The sequence below is a fragment of the Dipteris shenzhenensis genome, chromosome 16 (assembly GCF_047967505.1).
Source record: "Dipteris shenzhenensis isolate YYH24624 ecotype China chromosome 16, Dip_SZ_1.0, whole genome shotgun sequence".
In the NCBI taxonomy this organism is placed as follows: Eukaryota; Viridiplantae; Streptophyta; class Polypodiopsida; order Gleicheniales; family Dipteridaceae; genus Dipteris; species Dipteris shenzhenensis.
The window spans coordinates 35012052-35028471 of NC_141611.1; the positions used below are offsets into that span (position 1 = coordinate 35012052).

At 41.2% G+C, this 16420-nt stretch overlaps 1 protein-coding gene across 1 annotated transcript in view; it reads left to right on the plus strand.

The window, feature by feature from the left end:
* The first annotated feature begins 12042 nt into the window (after positions 1–12042).
* Positions 12043–16420, plus strand: part of LOC147892882 (large ribosomal subunit protein eL20z-like) — a 36303-nt gene continuing 31925 nt past the window's right edge. Inside the window, exons 1-2 of the mRNA XM_087387235.1 lie at positions 12043–12178; positions 12873–12963. Coding sequence (XP_087243361.1) covers positions 12921–12963 — 43 coding nt within the window. The 5' untranslated portion in view covers positions 12043–12178; positions 12873–12920. The remainder of the gene's footprint in view (positions 12179–12872; positions 12964–16420) is intronic.

A 16420-nucleotide genomic window follows, 5' to 3' on the forward strand; every position in this document is an offset into this window, starting at 1 on the left:
GGACGTGGTAGTTCTAGAGGCAGGGGGAGCCAAAGAGGCCGTGGTTCATGGCAAAGGAACCAGCAAGTAAATAGCAGCACAGAATGCTATTATTGTGGAAAGCTTGGACACAAGGAGAATACATGCTATAAAAAGCAGAATGACATCAAAAGTGGGAAGTTGCAGCAAAGCAACTATGCATCATCAAGTGGGCATGGTGACGACAGAAATGAGCACCTTTTTGTGATGTAGCATATGGTTAACTCCATGTCAGGAGATGCTGCAGCTTGCAATGATGTTTGGTATGTTGATTCAGGTGCCTCTAACCACATGACCAGTCATGGTGAGTGGTTTCATGATGTTAGAAATTTGGATAAGCCAGGTTATGTTGAAACAGACTGCACACCCAATTACGCAGGTTGGTAAAGTGCCATTGGCTATGCAGGATGGCAAAACGAAGTACTTGGCAGATGTACTTCATGTTCCAAAAATCACTAAGAACCTGGTTTCAATTGACCAGATGGTTGAGCAAGGTCTGCAGGTTAGATTTAATCCTGATGGATGCTTTGTTGAGGACTTGAAAAATAAGTGCCGCTTGGTTGCAAAAGGCAACAAAAATGGCAGAATGTTCACCTTGGATGTTGATATGCCTGAGGTGAAAGCTGCTATGTTTGCGCATGGGAGAGGTGTCATTGTAGATATTGAGATATGGCACAAGCGCATCGGGCACGTGACTATACAAAGGCTGAAATCTATGCAAACGAAAAACATTGTTGCAGGTTTGCCTAAATTCAGAGTTGAGGGAATGCAAAAGGTATGTGAAGCATGCCAAATGGGTAAGCAGGCCAGACATGCATTTCCCAAAAATGCTAAGGTGAGCAGAAGACCTTTGGAAGTGATCCATTCAGATGTTTGGACAACCAAAGCTGCTTCTATTGGTGGATGCCATTACTATGTGACGTTTATTGATGACTACACTAGGAAGGTGTGGATTTATTTTATGAAGCACAAAAGTGAAGTTTTCAGCCATTTCAAGGCTTTTAAGGCCATGGTTGAAAAAGAGAAAGGTGTGCATATTAAAGTGCTAAGATCTGATGGAGGGGGAGAGTACTTTTCAGAAGAATTTTGTGAATATCTGAAAGAACAGGGAATTTAAAGGAAGTACTCATGCAGGTCTACCCCACAGCAGAATGGGGTTGCAGAAAGGAAGAACAGGCATATTGCAGAAGTAGGACGGGCGATCCTAAATGAGAAAAACATGCCTGATTATTTTTGGGCTGAAGCAGTAGCAACTGCTGTTTATATTATGAACAGAACCCCCACTACAGCTGTCCATGGCATGACGCCTGAAGAAATGTATACAAGCCAAAAACCAGATATTTCTCACTTGAAGGTATTTGGTTGCATAGCTTATGTTCATGTTCCTGATGAGAAGAGAACAAAGCTGGATCCAAAGGCAGAAAAATGCATCTTTATTGGATATGCTCTGCATCAGAAAGGGTATCGCTGTTATAACCCTTCCACCCGCAAAATGCAAGTGAGCAGAGATGTTGTTTTTGATGAAATGAGCAGCTGGTATGCACCAACTGTTATGGTAGGAGATGCAGATGCAGGAAATGGGAATGCTGCAATAAATGCAGAGCAGCAATCTCAAGCCTTGAGTGGACCCAGAGAGTCCTCTACTAGTGGATCTAATGCATGGACAGGGAGATTGAGATCTAGTGAATCGTCACATGGCAGTCCTGATAGTGTTGTGCAGATATCACATAAGGGAAAAGAAAAAGTAGACAATGCTCCAGTGTTTGATGTGTCTGCTGGTAGCTCTCATGTTGATGGAGAGTCAAGTGGCTCTGAAATGAGCCTTGATGAGGAACTTGGGATTCCTTCTGTTGTTACACCTGGTGCAAGGAAAAGCAGGCATGATTTAAAGACTCCTGCAACTGATCCAGCTGTACGGAGGTCCACTCGTATTAAGTATCCACTTGACAAGCTGAGATATGATGGGTATATAGCACATCACTATGCTTATATGGTCAAGGTTCTAGAGGAGCCAGAGCCCACATGTTTTGAGGATGCAGCAGGGCATAAAAATTGGGAAGCAGCTATGGATGAAGAGATGGCTGCCTTGGATGCAAACCACACTTGGGATTTGATGCCTTTGCCTCATGATAAGAAGGCTATTGGCTGCAAGTGGGTTTACAAAGTAAAGCACAATGCTGATGGGTCTGTTAGCAGGTACAAGGCAAGATTGGTTGCCAAAGGTTTTGCGCAGACATATGGAATTGACTATGAGGAAACTTTCAGCCCAGTTGCAAGGATGGCAACCGTGAGAGCAGTAATTGCTATGGCTGCTGCAAAGGTATGGTCTTTGCATCAGATGGATGTGAAAAATGCCTTCTTGCATGGTGATTTGCAGGAAGAGGTTTATATGATGCAGCCAGAAGGTTATGAGGATAATTCACACCCCGATTTTGTATGCAGGTTGCGCAAAGCCTTGTATGGCTTAAAACAGGCGCCAAGGGCATGGTCAGACAAGATAGGGCAATATCTTGTCACTATTGGATTTCAGATTTCCAATTCAGATTTTTCACTTTATGTGAAAAGGACAAACAGAGGGATTGTGCTTATAGTCATCTATGTTGATGACTTGATTATTACAGGTGATAGTGATGCAGACATTAATGAAGTGAAGCTGCTGTTGAAGCAGAAATTTGAGATGAAGGATTTGGGAGAGCTGCGTTACTTCTTGGGCATTGAGGTTATTAGATCCCCGAGTGGGATATGGCTGTTGCAAAGGCAATACGGTTTGGACATGCTGTCCAAATATGGGATGACAGGCTGTAAGCCTATCTCTATTCCATTGGAGCAGAATGTGAAGCTCAATGCAGAGACAGGTGAGCTTCTTGAAGATATTACTATGTACAGGCGCATAGTAGGTAGCTTGATTTACATGACTATAACTAGACCAGATTTGAGCTATGCTGTGGGGCTGGTGAGTCAGTTTATGCAGGCACCGAGGAAGCCACATTTGGATGCGGCTAGGCGCATATTGCGGTATGTGAAGTCCACATTGCATTATGGACTGTTTTATGAAGCTGGGTGTGCATTACAGGTACATGGATACACAGATGCTGACTGGGCTGGTAGTGTCTCAGACAGGAGATCTACTAGTGGTTTTATGTTTTCCCTTGGGAGTGGTGCCATCAGTTGGAGCAGCAAGAAGCAGCCAACAGTTGCCTTGTCGAGCACAGAGGCTGAGTACAGGGGTGCAGCAATGGCTGCATGTGAGGTAGCTTGGTTACGGAAGCTACTTGCAGATATGGGACAGTCAATTCATGCAGCAGTTGTCATTCATTGTGACAACATTAGCAGCATCATGCTTGCTAATAACCCAGTTTATCATGCTAGAACGAAGCACATTGAGGTGCATTATCACTTTGTGAGAGAGAAGGTTCTAACTGGTGAGATTGATCTTGTCTATGTCAGCACTGAGGAGCAGGTGGCTGATATTTTTATGAAGGCATTGGGTACCGAGAAGCTTCGCAGATTTAGGAGCTTGCTTGGTGTACGTGAGATGGATTTGAGCTTGAGGGGGAGTGTTGAGATATCAAGCTCTACTCCCGATATATCTCCTGGATGACTATCATTTATGTCACCGCCTATGTTAGTTGTACTCGTGGTGTAGGTAGACTACCACGTATGTTTTTGGTTTGGGTTCACATATGAACCACGTATTCTAGGGTTTGACATATAGGGTATTTCCCTCTTCTATTGTATTGTTGTTGTGTGCAAAAGTGAAGAAAGGCTTCACCCTCCAACCGTGTGTCCTGTCTCTTTTGTGTGTTGTGAAGAAAGCTGCACTTGAGTCTCCTATCTCTCTCCCTTATTCTTTACATCATGTATCTCTAACTATTGATAAAACTAACTCTAAAACCTTTGCAAATTATAAATTTATGATCATCATGACAAGAACGTGAATCAATACTTATCAAATAGATGTATGATTATCATGACAAGAACATGAATTAATAATAATTCTCATTTAAAAAATCATTACTATAATAATGATGTTATTTATTATAGATGCAATAACTAAATATCCCTGGAGGGAGAAGCGATGGTGATGGTAGTGCAGTAGATGGCAGCCACTTGTTAGGAGACCACCTCCACTATACCCCTTCTCCTAAGTTTCAGGCTCTTAAAGCCCACTATGAATCATAGACAGAGGACAAAGATGAGCTCATCTTTGGCCAGCATAGTCATGCCACTTCATTTAGGATTCTACAACTAGGGGGGCAAGGGGTACTACCTTTCTCCCTATTTGATGATGATCTACCATTGGTTGACAAATATGCTTTCCCCGCTCTTGCAAAAGACAAAGCCCAATAAGATTTTGCCTCAATCTCTTTCAAAGATGACACCTTGCCTCTGTTGGCAAAACGGATACAAGTCATTAGGATTTCAAGGTGGAAGAGGAGGGCATTCATGCCCCACTTACTCATTCATGACTCACAACGAGGGGCTTCTTTTTTATCCCCCGAGGATCGTGTGCTCCTTCTTGCCCTATCTATCTAGATGGGCCCCTGGTTGAGGGAGTTTTACACCACTTTATCTCTCATCAATGAAATGGAGGGGAAGACCATGCCATGCATAGAATATGATAAGCCCGTAGCAGATGCCCATGATCCAAGCTCCAATAGAGCCGTTGTTGCAAGTGAAAGAATTCGCAAGCAACAATGGTGACAATAGAGACATAAATAATGGGAATGGAGGAGTTCAAAACAAAATCAAAAATGATGGAGGAAGTCTAGTAGATGAAGATCATGGAAATCCTCAGTAGACCAAGATCAGCAAGGATGTACCCACCTCTAGCTTGTAAGAAATGTATGGCCAGAAGCAAGGATGACCAAGGAGCAAGAAGAGACGAGAACAACTACTAAAAGAGCACACAAAGTTTCAGGTGAGGGTGAGGGTGCACAACTTAATTCAAGTAAGAGTATCATGGCCTTCTTGGATGACAAAACTACTGACAAATTCATTGAATTATCTTAGCACCCATGCTCTGGCAATTCATCTTCCTAGGGTCCACCTTCTTATGGATTATCTAGAAACCTTGATTAGAACCAATTGGGTTAGAAGGGCATGAATGTTATCAATGTAAGATCTTGAAGAAAGCTTTTTTCTTTTTATTTTTGAAAGACCAAAAGTGGCTACTAGAGCCTTACAGTATGGGCTCTAGACAATAAGGCACCAGTCTCTGTACTTGAAATGGTGGTCTCAGGATTTCTCTCCCAATGCACCCAAATACACTAGAATTCCACTGTAGGTTGAACTCCCAGATTCACCTTTGTCCCTATGTAATCAATTTCCTTTCTTATGTTTTGGGTTAGGGGAAGGTCTTGGAGTTGAACAAGAGAACTTTATTAACCTCAGGGGAATCCTTAGATCTACATTAAGCTTGATATTGCAGAGGATCTTCCCAAACCCCTTGTCAGAAACAAGAATGGGGGCCTCTACAGGTAATAGCCCCCTTGCTGTATAAGAATCTAAATAATGCATGCTTCCTTTGTGGTCTTTCTAGCCATGTGGTTAATAGATGTCCCTCAAAGAGGAGCAAGCCCAAGAAGGCAGCTGCTCTTGCACCCAAGCAGCCCACTCCTATAGAAAGGTGGATACCCAAGGCTCTAGCAAATATTGAGAAACCAAGATAGGAGGTGGTCCCTCCCTCTAATAGCAATGTCACTTCAGAAAAGAAAAAAGAGGTTGTAACCACTTCCTTTGCTTCCAAAAAATCTTTTGAAGATTTAATGGATAGGAGATTGAGGAATGGATTAAAGAGAATCAAGGAATTGAGGATGATGTTATGGTTGAAGTAGGATGGTCTAAGGAGTTTGAGGAAGATGTTAAGAGAGAAGATGCAATGGAAGGACACAGGTTTAAATGATGAGGAATCATAACATGAGTAGCCAAAGAGTAATGCTGGCATTAAGAATTTCACTGTTCAAGGTAAGGCCTTTACGACTGTGCAAAACAAAAGAAGGAAATCTCAAGCAAAGGTAGTTTCCCCTCAGGTAAATAGCACTAAACGTAGGGCTAAAAAGGGGCACAAAAACAATGCCAAATAAAACTTTGTTTTTCTTGACTCTTAATGTTAGGGGGCTTATTGATCCTAGTAGGGGTGATGAAATAGCTCACGTGCTTAGAGCTAAATCCTTCTCTCCTACTTTTCTAGCATTTCAAGAGGTTAAGATTTATGGTTACAGTTTAGAGAGTAGACTTATAACTATTGACAGAAGGAGAAATTGGTATTTCACTTCTCATGATGAAGGGCAGGGGGCACTACCAATAGGGGTTCTATCACACTACAATGCAGGTGTACTTCAGTTTGTAGCTGATGCCTAGATAGATGGATAATGGTCAAATGCTCAATGAAGGACCATGACTTTTCAGTTCTCTCTCTATATGCCCCAAACTCTGTTGCAAAGTATTCTCTTGATGTTTTAGAAGGCAATTTCTTTGCCCTTGGAGACTTCAAAATGGTAGAAAGGAAAAGAGACAAATGGCTAGAAAAGGTAACAGTGGATAAGAGTATCTAAACTAGAGTCATGGGAAGAGTTTAAAGAACATATTCAGCTATTAGAGACACTGATTTAGAGGGTGACTTTACCTGGTGTAATGGTCAAGTTTGTGAATTTAGAAGGGAGGCTAGACTTGATAGATTCTATGTCACCCAGGTGCTCTTAAGTAGCATGAGCTCCTTGTGAAAACTCAGGCACACTCTTCTTTCACAATGTCAGATCACAAGCCTGTTTCTCTCCATTGTGATTTTAGTTTTGGCCAAAGGTGCTCATCCTAGACCCAAAGCTAATTACTTTAAAGAGTGTTTAGTGCAAGGTTAAAACAATTTGGGATGAGGCCTTCTATGAAAATAGGCCTGTCTTAGAATCATGGGCATTGGCTATAGTAAATACTAAGAATATTCTTAAGAAATCCAGGAAGGACAGGTAAAAAATCAAAGCTTAGAAGATGAATAAAATACAATACCATATAAAGAAACTAGAGATGATAGCCAGAGAAGAAGACTCTTTGACATAGGTTCACTTATAAAACCAAAAAATGACCTTAAAAGACAAGAGCAAATAATACTAAAGGACACTAAGGTGCTTTAGAGATTGGTGGGTAGGCAAGTTGGATAGACTAACCAAGGAAACCTTCAAGCTGATAAAAAGAAAGAGGTCTAATGAAGAAGTCCCTCTAATTGAGAGAGCTGACAACACATTAGCTAACCAACAAGGAAGAAAACATCAATATTATATAGAGCCACTTCCAATCTCTGCTTTCCTCTACTATAGTACCAAATGAGGAGGTGTAGAGGGCTAGATATCTCTGCTATGCTGTGAGAGAGAACACTATGCAGAGTTTTGATATGGTCTTTCTAGAGAGACCTCTAGGCTCTCTCCTTGGAAGAACTTAAAGAGGCTACTTCTATCATGATGGGAAAAACCTTGGAGAGGATGGAGCCTACTGAGTTTTATAAAACATTTTGGGAGGTGCTTAGGCCTTATATTCTCCTCCTCTGGCAAGAAAGTGTCAAGAATAAAGCCATACTAACCCATATCAATGGAGGGGTTATCAAGCTCATTCTGAAAGAAGGGCCTAAGGATGAACTTAGGAATTGGAGACCCCTCGCTATGCTTAGCTGTAGTTATGAAATCTTTTCCAAGGCTTTAACTCTTAAAGTTCAAAAGAAGATGAATGATTGGACCTTGTAGGAACAAAAAGAATTTATTAAGGGCAAACACCATTATCATTATATGGGAAAGCTGTGGATATGCCAAAGAGACTAAACATGACATATGTTTCCTTAAGGTAGATTTTGATAAGGCCATGGGACTTTCATATTTAGTCTCTAGAAGATATGGGGATGGGACTTCTTTTTGTCTCTTATTTGGACGCTCTTGCTAACTAATGCTTTAGCCAAAATCTGTATCAATGGTGAAATGAGCCAACCTTTTCCTTCAAAGATGTCTCAATCAAACAAGGATGTCCTTTAGCTCCCTTGCTTTTTGCAATTGCAACAGATGCTCTACGGTGGCTGCTTAAATACCAAGTCAAGGAAAGGGGACTTGGAGGCATAGAGTTAGCCTCTAGCAAGCATTTAATATGTCAACAATTTGCATATGAAACCACCCTCACACCTAGAAATACAACACAATATGTGGAATACACTATGAAATGTCTTGACATTTTTTGCAAGGCTTCTGGATCTAAGATCAATCACACCAAGGCTGGTTATTCTACTCTCCATGGGGGTGAACAGGAAATTGTTAAGGGGCTTGAATGCTATAGTATTAGCAAGGGAACCATTTTCAAATTTCTTAGAATCCCTATTGGCTTTGATATTTCTATGAAACAAAGGTCGGACTGGTTTATGGACTAACTCCAAAAGAAGTTAGATAAATGGAGGAGCTTTCAAGCCAATCTTGTAGGTAGAAGGTTGGTGCTCAACCATTGCATTCATCCTATTTCAATTTTCTACCTGTCCTATTGGGCCCCTCTAAAATTGGCCTTGACAAATTCATTGAGACTTGTAGATCCTTTTTCTAGAGAGGTAACACTAGAATCTCCAAGGTGAGATGGTCCTATTGCACCAACTCTAAGGAAGAATGGGGTATAGGAGTGGCTGATATAGCCATAGCTGCCATACAATTATCTACAACTTGGGTAATGAACCGCAAATGTGATTGGGCTCGACTACTCTTATATGAAACTAGTTAGACCTATCAAGGCCCCCAAGTGGAAGAATTATCCCACTCTCTCAGCCCCTATGCAATCCAGAACCCTACAAAAAAAAGGGAGTCCCCTTTGGCAATCCATTTGGAAGGCATTTGAGGAAATCAAGGCCTATATGCTATTCTCTAAAAAGGAAAGGGGGCTTTATGGATATTGATTCTATTTGGGTATCCACTATTTTTAGAAGTGATGAGGGGGTCTTACTGGCTAGCACCATGTTAAAGAAAGGGCTTCCAACTTGGGGACAACTATGGAATAGGGAACATATTAGATGGAAGGGAATTTGCTTTAAACAATCAATTCCAAACTTTAGTGCTAAATAGATTGGGGTGTTGACAAGGTGGTGGAAGGGAGGCACTTTCTTCATTTATTGCAGAGAATTCAGTTGGATGGGCAGCTCAATCTTTTTCCAATTCACTCCTTCTTCTGACATTGCTGATATTTTCAGAACTCTTAATTCAAGATAGTCAAATGGAAATAAAGATTTAGAAAACTATGGAATACCAAGATACCAAAGAAAATACCTTGTTTAACTTGGCTCATTATTCACAGAGATGTGTGGACTAATGCAAAAGGACTTAATATAGGGAGAGGAGATGGAAGATGCAGGAGGTGTATTGGGTCAATTGAAGACATTTTCCACCTCTTCATTGCTTGCACCCATGCTAGAAAAGTTTGGAAATGCTTTTAGATAGCAATAGGGGAGTTGATAAATTGGGAAGCCATTCTACTAGGAGATGCCTTCAGGACAGAACAAGAGATTTGGATGCAAATCAGAGCACATGAATTGCGGTTCATCTGGATCTCCAGAAATAATTTTCAAATTAATGATGTTGTAACTGATGCCATTTTATGTCTTGGTGGGACAATGAAAAAGAAGATTTGATTTGTAGATAAATGCTTACAACAATGAACACACTAAGCTCTTGGCTACATGATGGGGATCCTTCTTTTGCTCATAAGAATGATAATTTGATAAAGTTGTCTGATTTTACTCTTGTGGTTCATAAGATGGTCATGGTACTTTGGGTATGCTTCCAATAGGATTGATCATGTCACTCTTTTCCTCCTATGAAGGGGAGGCCTAAGATGTATAAAGCATTTATAATATCGATATAAATATCTATTTTTTGGCCCAAAAAAATAAAAAAACAACCATTCATATGGATGCATAACTGTGATTGCTAAATATTCAAAAGACGTTTCTTAGTATGAAAGACACGCAAGGTTAAATTAAGTAAACAATAGGTGTTATTCTTATATTTTTAAGTGATATTTGAACGTCAACATCTCATTTGATACTCTTACTATTTGTGATGGGAGATTGGAATTTGGGCCACACATGGAAGTTAATAAAATGACACGATAGATATCAAGGAGTACTAAGATTATGTAGGACATAACTATATTACATAAGGGTACATGAAAAGCTTTTCAAGCTCTTCATGTAACACATGAGGGGACATTAAGATCTTTTGAAGCTCACAAACCTATGGACATGATTTATGCTTGCATATTTATGAGTTCTTTCAAATACATGCTTCTCTCCTTTGCGTACTTAGAATGCCATAACATGAAACTACTTCATTCTTATCATATTTATGAGTTCTTTTATACACATTCTTTTCTCCTTTGCCTATTCTCCTATTAGTCCATGCACATGCAAGTTCTTGTAAGAGTTAGAGTTTTATTTGCTATCCTCGTTTTATATTATTACAAAGTTCGTGTAAGAGTTGGAGTTTATCTTCTATCCCTCTTTTATGTTGAGTAGCTATAATGATAGGGGAGTTAATGGACATGAAGCTTGAATTGCAATAAGTACAACCATTGTTGGTTATGCATTCTTAGATGATATTAAGCTTGAATTGCAATAAATACACACCATTGTTGCTTGGGAAGCTTGTTCCCTTTAAGAGTCCAAAACCAGGTATAGAGAAGATTGTGGCTTAAAATGAAGCTATTGTGATAAGAGTCCCTGCTTGGTAAAAAAGTGAATGTTCCTTAAAGCATTGGTGCATTATTGGTGTGCATTTAATGTTTTACAAGTGCAAATTATAGATTGTCTATAATTGCAAGGGCATGCTAGGCCTTTTGTAACTTTATGCATATGAATGAAAAAGAAAGATCAATAAACAAGGGGTCTTGCCATATATTCAGTAAAAAGGGGTGGATATGGGAGGCATTGCTCGTTGAGTGACTAGCAAGGGGCCCTAGTATTTGATCATATTGAAACCTTAGGATGGAACTTGCATAGAAGTGATGTGTTGTGTAAACAAAGGGTGTAATTGGTGACCAAAGGTTGGAGTAGATACACGGAGTTTTTCATTTAAATTATCTTCAGGGAAACCATCAAGTTGGTGCACCTTATCAAATGTGTTGAGAAATGGAACTTGAAACCTCTTTTGATTTTATAGAATTTAATTACCACCTTTCGATTGGCCAACTAGAGAGTAGGGCTCTTTGAGTAAGGCTCAGAATACATTCTTTTGGACCCACATTCTTTGTTGGCTTCTAGGAAAAAACAAGAAGTATAGCAAAGCCTTTATAATGGGAGGGGCCTCTAAGAGAGTTCAAATTTCATTGTTGAAGAGATTGACATAGGAAGGGTTGAGTGGGAAACGAGCAAATGACTATGAGAGTGGAAGAAACGACGATGATTCGGGTGGGTGATGGAGACGTGTAAGCAATGATGGGGATGTGTATGTAACCTGCTATTGGTGAGAGGTGGGATGTGGAGACGCAAGAGAAAGTCACAACTTACAAGGAGAAGATCTAAAGATATAATGCAATGAAAAACAAGGGGAATGATAATAAATCATTCATAAGGTCTGCCTGAGATCCAAATAGCGAAAGAGGGTGGAGATGATGAATTGAAAGCGAAGAGAGAGAGAGCGAGAGAGAGCGAGAGGGAGAGAGAGAGACTCTAAAAACGGGGAGGATTTCTAGAGGGAAAAATAGCAAGTGGACCAATAAAAAATCGAGATTCTTTTTGAAAATAAAAAATGGAGATTTTTGAAGTCTTCTTGAATCGCCTTAACTTAATTAGACCTACCCATGGATTCTTTGCAAAAAAATTAGACCTACAAAAAATTTGGAGAAAATCTATGGGAAGATATTTATTAACCCGAAGTTTATTTAATTGAGAATGATAAAATGCACAAAATCATGAGGGGCCGGAATAGGCGGTTTTGTGGTGAAAGTCAAAACCGCTTATTAGGGGGTTATAGTGCTTCCGTTGCGTGCCAGCTCTTCTTTGTAAAAATCTTCTTCTTTTTCATCTTCTTCTTCTTCATCTTTCGTGTTTGTGTCTGTTTCTGTTTTTCAAGCTTCCCATCCGCCATAGCCATCCATTTCCCTGGTTTCTCGAGTCCTCTGGCGCCTCTCCAGCCTTGGCGTTCATCCCGAGGTCAGCTCCTCCCCTTTCTTGCTTTCATTGCCCCTACATATCTCGCAATTTCTCGCAATTTCTCCCTCTCTTCCCCGCCGGCCGCCCCGCTTTTGGCTTCTCGCTTCTTCACTCCCTCGTCGCTTTGCCTCCTTTTGCTTCCTCTTTGGCATCCATCTCATGCTGTATTGTGACTTCTGAACACACAGGCCCATCTCTTGAATTTGGAGTCGCTTTTAGAACTTGTTATCGGTATCCCCTTGCCTTGCCAACCCCCCATTAGCTTCCCCTCTATTTGCCGACGTTTTGCTCGTGCAGATTGTTTCATTGGAGAAGCAATAATGTTGTGACTTCTTTGTAATCTTCAGTTTGTGGGAAGTACGGAATGCTAAGTACAATTTTTCAGTTATCCGCTTCAATCGATACCGATCTTCCAATTTAATCTTCGACTCTAGATTACCTCATCCATTTTGTTGTTAAAAACTTGCCGAGGTATCATAGTCTGCGGTGAGTTTTAAACGTTTAATTTTGGTTAACCGAACTACGGACGACGTACGTTTGTAATCTCGAATTTAGTCCCTTTACCTGTGGATAGCGAACGACACTCGACGGGCTTCGTAGATCACGCTGGATTAATCGTCAATGCTTTGAAACCAGACTGAATGCAGTTCAACGTATTGATTTTTGATAAACTTGTCTTTGTGCGTCGTCTCAGATATCGATCCGCAAAATGATGTGATCAGAAGCTTCGAACATGTAAAGCATGAGATCTGTTAAGCACGAAACCAGCATGGTGAAAGCAAAAGGTATCTGATCAAAGCTGTGTTGATAGTCCTAAAACGCCGTTTTCTTCTTAGTCCAAAGGGTTAATTGTTGGAACGAATTGCGGAAGTTCCATGCTTTTGCACAAGCGTTTGAATTTCGTCATTGTGCTTTTGAAATGTTTTTGTACTTTGGTTCTTCCTTTTTGCTGTCGAAGTCTTTGTTGTTTGGTTGGGATTTCAAAATTTAGTAAGCAGTGGGTTTATCCAAGAGATTATGGAATCTTTCGAACCCAGATGGCAGCTTGTGCCTGGGTATTGAAGACTGAAAAAGCGTAGTAAGTGTAGCTTTGCGTACTAGGTTATTATTTTCCTCATTGACTCATAATTTTGTCTAATGTCGCTTACAAATTCCCTCCTTTTCTTTGTTCTATAAAAGTTTTAATTTGTAAGATTGGATATATTCTAGTGTGATTAAGTTCTCTTGCAGCTCAGTCGTGAGATTGCTTTGTACGATCTCCAGCCGCACTGGACACGCTGAACTGTCTTGGTAGGGCTGATTAGATTAGGTGACGTTTGGAACCAGTCGCTAGGATGCAAACCTAAGCACTGATAAAGGAATTAGGCTGAGCGCTGAACTGTCCGGCTACCGCTGATCCGACCAGTGAAAATCGGAACCAGCCTCAAAGATGCACCTATAGTAAGAAATATCGGCATAGGGAATATCTGGCTGACTAACAAAAGGAACAACGTTGATGGTTTGTTCCTCCTAGTTATCGAGACACAAAATCATCACATCGAGATCGCAAGCCATAGAAAGGAGCACTGTAGAGAGAAGGGCCTGTTGAGATCAATGCATAAGTTGTCTGTACCGATTTGGTAGTAATGCAATTCCTATTCACTCTTGCATACCACGTAACATTTGACTTTTGTTTTATTGGGGTTTCAAAGCCGCAGTCCAGGCTATGTTGCTTTTGGAGGTCATTGAATTAGCAAGGTTTTGATCTGCATTAACTCCTTTCCAGAAAGAGCACAATATGGAATCCAGCAGGTAAGTATAGTCCACATGTTTCCAAACCTTTTCAGCTGATCTAGATCTTTTACGCTAAAAGAGAGTGCGTTAGTACATGGCCTTTGGGACCTAGTGTGGTAAATTAGGTTACAAATTGGGTCTTTAGAAACCCAGTATAGATGCTTACGCTTGGGCACTGATGATGACATAAGCATTGCTTTGCTTGCTAGGTATGTCTACGTTTTGCTTTTCAAAATTTTTAGTTAGCTCATTTTTCTTCTCGTACGCTCTTTTTTTCTGCACTACTTCCAAGGTGGTTCCTTCTCATTTTTCTTGGCTGCACCTCTCTCAGCTTCTTGCTCACCTTTTCAACTCACTATCAGCGCCGCGGCTCTCCTCCATTGCTGTGCAAATGTGCCGACACTGTTGTACTACTTATGGCCCCTTTTGTAGCATACACTGTACATTGGGTGCTATGTGCAGCATGATCAGTGGCTAGGTTCAACCTTGGCTGTGATTTGCTGCAAGCCATTGCCACCAGGCTAGAGTTGCTGGACAGGGTTGTAGCAAGAAGGTTCTTTCTCCCCCACATGTTCATCTCACTGAGAAAAGCAGAGCTTGCACTAGTAGCAGATGTCCAATATGCCCGCCTAGTACCACTTATGGCCTAGTGACTTGACTAGATATCTCTAAGCTCAATACACGTCCAATTGTCTTCTATTTCTAGTTCAGACTCAGTGTTATTAGGTCCTTGGGGGTGTCAAGTTCACTTACAAGCAGGTTTGATTCATGATCTATAGGCCAGACCTTAATAAACCTGTGTCTGTCTGTCTGTCTGTCTGTCTGTGTGTGTGTGTGTGTGTCTCTCTCTCTTTCCTATATAAGACTACAATGCAAATATTTGATTGTGGAGCTTGTGGAGCCACAAATTGTATTAACAAGGATGGCATAGTTAGTCTAGGACTTATCTTGGGGTGCTTCTTGCACAAAATCACAGTTACATTGGAAACGTTGTCATGAAATTGCTTGGTTCAAATTATGCATTGTGATGTTGCTATAAGGCTATCTAGAGCTCGCAGGTCATGTGTCTAGCCTTTAGTCTTGCGTCTCTGAGGATTGGGCTTTTCCTCCCAAGTCCTGGGCTGCTCACTGATGTAGGCCTTCTTGAAAAGAAATCGTTGTCATGAAATTGCTTGGTTCAAATTATGCATTGTGATGTTGCTATAAGGCTATCTAGAGCTCGCAGGTCATGTGTCTAGCCTTTAGTCTTGCGTCTCTGAGGATTGGGCTTTTCCTCCCAAGTCCTGGGCTGCTCACTGATGTAGGCCTTCTTGAAAAGAAATCGGTGAGCTTTTGCGATCAGGATTCTTGTCTGGTTGCGAGCCTTGTGTAATGGAGGGAAAAGTTAGTGAGGCTCTGAGTAGGGGTCCTTTCAACAATGATAGAGAGTGTGAGGGAGAGATAGAGTAGGGAGTAGAGAGACACACTCACAGTAGTCACACACCAGTGGGTGGGGATAAAGGAATGAGTGGTACCTCCCCAAGTACACACAAGTATATATATATAGATAAGACTAGGGTCACTAAGTACCTAAGTACAATGTGTACTTAGTGTACTTAGTAGTACTAGATTAATACTGTTACAAGGGTGGCCAGTGCCTTTACCCCAACAACCTCCCACTTAAAGGCAGTGTGCCCATAAGAGAGAGTAAAAGAAAAACAGCAATATACATCAGCATGTACAGGACCAGTTGGTCTGCTTATCCTATACCCATAAGCCGTCTGCAGTGTGCAAACCGCTCAGCAGCCAATCCTTTTGTCAACAGATCTGCTGGATTGTCATCAGTGTGAACTTTCACAAGCTGAAGTTGCTTGTTCTCAAGCACCTCCCTGATAAAATGATACTTCACGTCGATGTGCTTCGTCTTTGCATGAAAAACAGGATTTCGTGCCAACTGTATGGCACTCTGACTGTCACAATGCAACAATGGAGTATCACTAGAGTAGCCCAAATCTGCCACTAGCCGAGATAGCCATATAGCTTCCTTGCACGCCTCAGTGGCTGCAATATATTCAGCTTCTGTAGTAGACAAAGCAACGCATTGCTGCATTCTAGATACCCACGACACTGCACCTCCAGTGAAAGTGAAAACATAGCCGGTAGTAGACTTCCGGGTATCAGGGTGACCGGCATAATCAGAGTCTGTATAACCCTGCACTTTTGCATCTTGACTGCCGAAACATATACACAAATCCTGTGTACCCTTTAGGTATCTCATGACACCTTTCACTGCATTCCAATGCTTCTTGCCAGGTTTAGCCATGTATCTGCTAACCACTCCCACTGCAAACGCAATATCGGGCCTGGTTGCAACCATAGCATACATGAGACTGCCACAAGCTGATGCATACGGAATCTTTGACATCTCAGCTCTCTCAGCATCTGTCTGAGGGCTGTCCAAAGCGCTGATTTTCACATAAGGAGGTAATG